The 3186-nt window shown below is 36.3% G+C and overlaps 1 protein-coding gene across 1 annotated transcript in view; it reads right to left on the bottom strand.

The window, feature by feature from the left end:
• LOC107745626 (nuclear pore complex protein Nup214-like) overlaps positions 1 to 3186 on the bottom strand; it is a 60012-nt gene that overhangs the window by 22065 nt on the left and 34761 nt on the right. The window contains exons 25-28 of the mRNA XM_016559544.1: positions 1784 to 1850; positions 1517 to 1595; positions 1275 to 1353; positions 968 to 1020 (exon numbers count right to left, since the gene is read on the bottom strand). Of these exons, the coding sequence (XP_016415030.1) occupies positions 968 to 1020; positions 1275 to 1353; positions 1517 to 1595; positions 1784 to 1850 (278 nt within the window). The remainder of the gene's footprint in view (positions 1 to 967; positions 1021 to 1274; positions 1354 to 1516; positions 1596 to 1783; positions 1851 to 3186) is intronic.

Here is a 3186-nt window from a genome sequence, read left to right as displayed (position 1 = left end):
ATTATTATTATATATTCATTTTAGATGTTTACATTTGGAAAAGCTGTGCTTCCTGCATAAACCTGCCCCTGTTGGTTTGGCAGCAGCTTGCTTGCCCTAGACAGTTACCTTGTTTAATTTCTTAATTCAAGTTATATATATTTTGTTCTATTTGTGTTATTTAAGTTATTTATAATAAGTGAAGTTTACGGTTAAGTGCACTGTGTCAGACTCATTTTGAATAATAAAGTTTATTGTTAAATTGTTAAATACCCTGCCTCCACTACATAGGCCTATGTTTGTCACATCATAAGTGTTTGATCACCACATTTGAGTTATTATTGCAAAAAAATTATTTATGTATATATATTCTGTTTATGTATGCTATATACTGTATTCTATATACAGTACCAGTCAAAAGTTTGGACACACGAATGGGAAGTGTGTCCAAACTTTTGACTATACTGTACTATAATATAGCCTACACAAAGAATATCGGCCCATATATCGATCTTTTTTAATCCCTAACAGCGGTATCGGCCCCCCAAAAAACCCATATCGGTCGGGCTCTATTATCAACGTCCCCACTATCCACAACAATATTTCATGCCCGGCTTGCCCTTTTTAATTCAATGAAATTAGGAGGGATCCATAGATGAAAATAAGTAACTAAGATAATTATAATAAAAATATAATTTTTAAATTCCAGAAATTTGGGGCTGAATTAAAATAAGAACGCTCTTGATTTGTAGTTGCTTTTGTTTATTTCAAAGATTTTTTTATTTTAAATAAGTTTGCTAAGTTTGCTAAGGCCCCGGTCCCTGGTTGAGAACACAGGCTCTAAATTATGTGGAGATTTCTGCAGATTCTAGCGGCACTGACTCCTGGCCATTGGCGCGGCACATTTCTGACTAATACAGTGTTAAAAGTGAACAAGATCAAATGTTTGCATTTCTAAATGACACAAGACACATACAGTAGATGCTACCTTGAGTGTTGTTGGTGTCCTGTGATTGAGAGTTGAAACTGAACCCCGATGACCTGTGAAACAGCAAACAGCAGACTCTGCGTCTAAACCACATACTAGAGTTCATATTTATATGCAAACAATATAAAGACATTAGACATGATTAATATTCCAGTATATCAGAAGTGCTGCTGAAGAGACACAAGAGCAAAGCCGTATGAATAATATAGACTAGATCAAGATAACCACTCATAATAATAATCAATAACAACCATGAAGACATGTACTGAGATTAAGGGGGTCACAGTAATAAGGTTTAGTAACTCACGGAGCAGTAAATGAAAAGCCCTTTGAGTTCTTCTCACTGATGGATGAAGATGCTCCTGCATCAGGTTTAGCAGCTCCACCTGCAGCAGCCCAAACACAAACCAATTCATTACTTCAATCAAACCATTACTCCACAGATACTGGAGTATAAACTAAGTAGTGCAGCCGTCATTTAATTTTTTTAGCATTTAGTATTCTTATACTATACTATTTGTACATGTGGGAACTCTGAGTCACACTCACCAAACACAAAACTAGCTGATGTAGTCTGGGCTGGACCTGCCAGTGGTGCTGGGACCTTTAACGCACCTTGAAATGAATTCTGCAAGTAAAAACAATGGTTACACCACATGGCAGATGTTTGCTCACTCTGGAGACTTTGTGCTTCTGATTTGTAAGAGGAAATCCTTGTTACTAACACTGAATTCTGATGAAAAGCAGTTTGACATTTCAATCAGCAGCAACTGTACTATTGTGACTGGTGTTTGGAGCAGCTCATGTGTGACTCACTTTATTAGCTTCCACCGTTGCCAGAACCTGCTGAACTACCTGAGCCGCCGGTGCAGGAACAGATGCGCTACAGACACATAAAACAGAGTCATGACTAAGGCTGAAACGATTAATCGACATTGTCAACAATAAAAAAAAAATTGTCTACAAATATTTTTGTTGTCGAACAGTCATTTAATCTCATATAACCTAATGTAAGGGCCTGAAATAATGCGGTTTGACTAGTGTGACACTGTAGCTCAGGACTGTAATTCAGCGCTGCCGGATGCAATTCAAGAGAAGACGACACACACGGCGCTTATGAGAGTCGGAATGTAAACATAATCGAACCAGGTGGTGCTGAGAGCGGCGTTTAGATGATTATGTAAATATGTGCTGCAAACTTTCCTCTCAATAACAAAATAAACAGCAGTTAAGAAAGAATCTGATCATTGCGATATTGATTTAAAGCCAGCCGCTTTACAGTATTTGATAGGGCTGTCACTAATGATTATTTTAGTAATAGAGTAATCAGTTTATTATTCTGATTATTCTTTTTTTTTTGTGGTAATAAAAATAGACCTATGTGAACAATAAACTTTAAAATGACTTAAAATACATATATAATAGCAATGAGACAATTATAATTGGTTCAAATAAAATATTAAAAGCAAGAGGGTACATTAAACAAAACAGTTCAAAAACATAATTTAATAAAATAATATAATCATAACTTATATAAATTTTGTATGACATCAAATGCCAGCAAGCGGGCGCCAACAGCTGGAGTTTGACGCGGTCCGTGCATGTAAATGATAATTGTTTGTGTGGAGCAGCATTTACTGTGAACGGAGCCACTCTGAGATGCACGTAACCTACACGCATATAAATAAAGCGCATATTAAACCCACGGCGTATATATTTATTTAATTGAATTGCAGCCTTTGAAATAATAATGCTTTTCATGCGTCCGTAATATTCCGGTATTCTGCTACTTTGCCGGTTAATCGACACGAGCAAAATGCAATTGATGAGTATTTAACTAGTATCTAGTGTTGCTTTCAGTTAGAATTACAACTTGATTTTCTGCTATAAAGTAGCTCTCGCTCTCTCTCTCCCTCCACACACACACACACACAGTGGGTATAGAAAATAATCACCCCCCTTTAAAATAATCACATTTTGTTGCTTTGCAGCCTGAAATGAAGACGGACACAGTTTTTGTTTTATCCAGCTGTATTTACTCAGTGCAACTTATAACATCCAAGTGAAAGATAGAACAGCAAAATGTCATAAAATAAAAAAACAGAATCATTGAGTTGGAAAAAGGATCACCCCCTCCTAAAAATGATTTGTAAACTCAATCAGGTGTAGCTAATCACCTTCTCAATGGCACACAAAGCCATTTGACTTTCAACTGTGAT

Source organism: Sinocyclocheilus rhinocerous, unplaced genomic scaffold, assembly GCF_001515625.1.
Source record: "Sinocyclocheilus rhinocerous isolate Xijiao unplaced genomic scaffold, SAMN03320098_v1.1 scaffold1489, whole genome shotgun sequence".
Classification (NCBI taxonomy): domain Eukaryota; kingdom Metazoa; phylum Chordata; class Actinopteri; order Cypriniformes; family Cyprinidae; genus Sinocyclocheilus; species Sinocyclocheilus rhinocerous.
The sequence above is the reverse complement of the archived record's forward strand: the minus strand, read 5'-3'. Positions and strand labels throughout refer to the sequence as shown.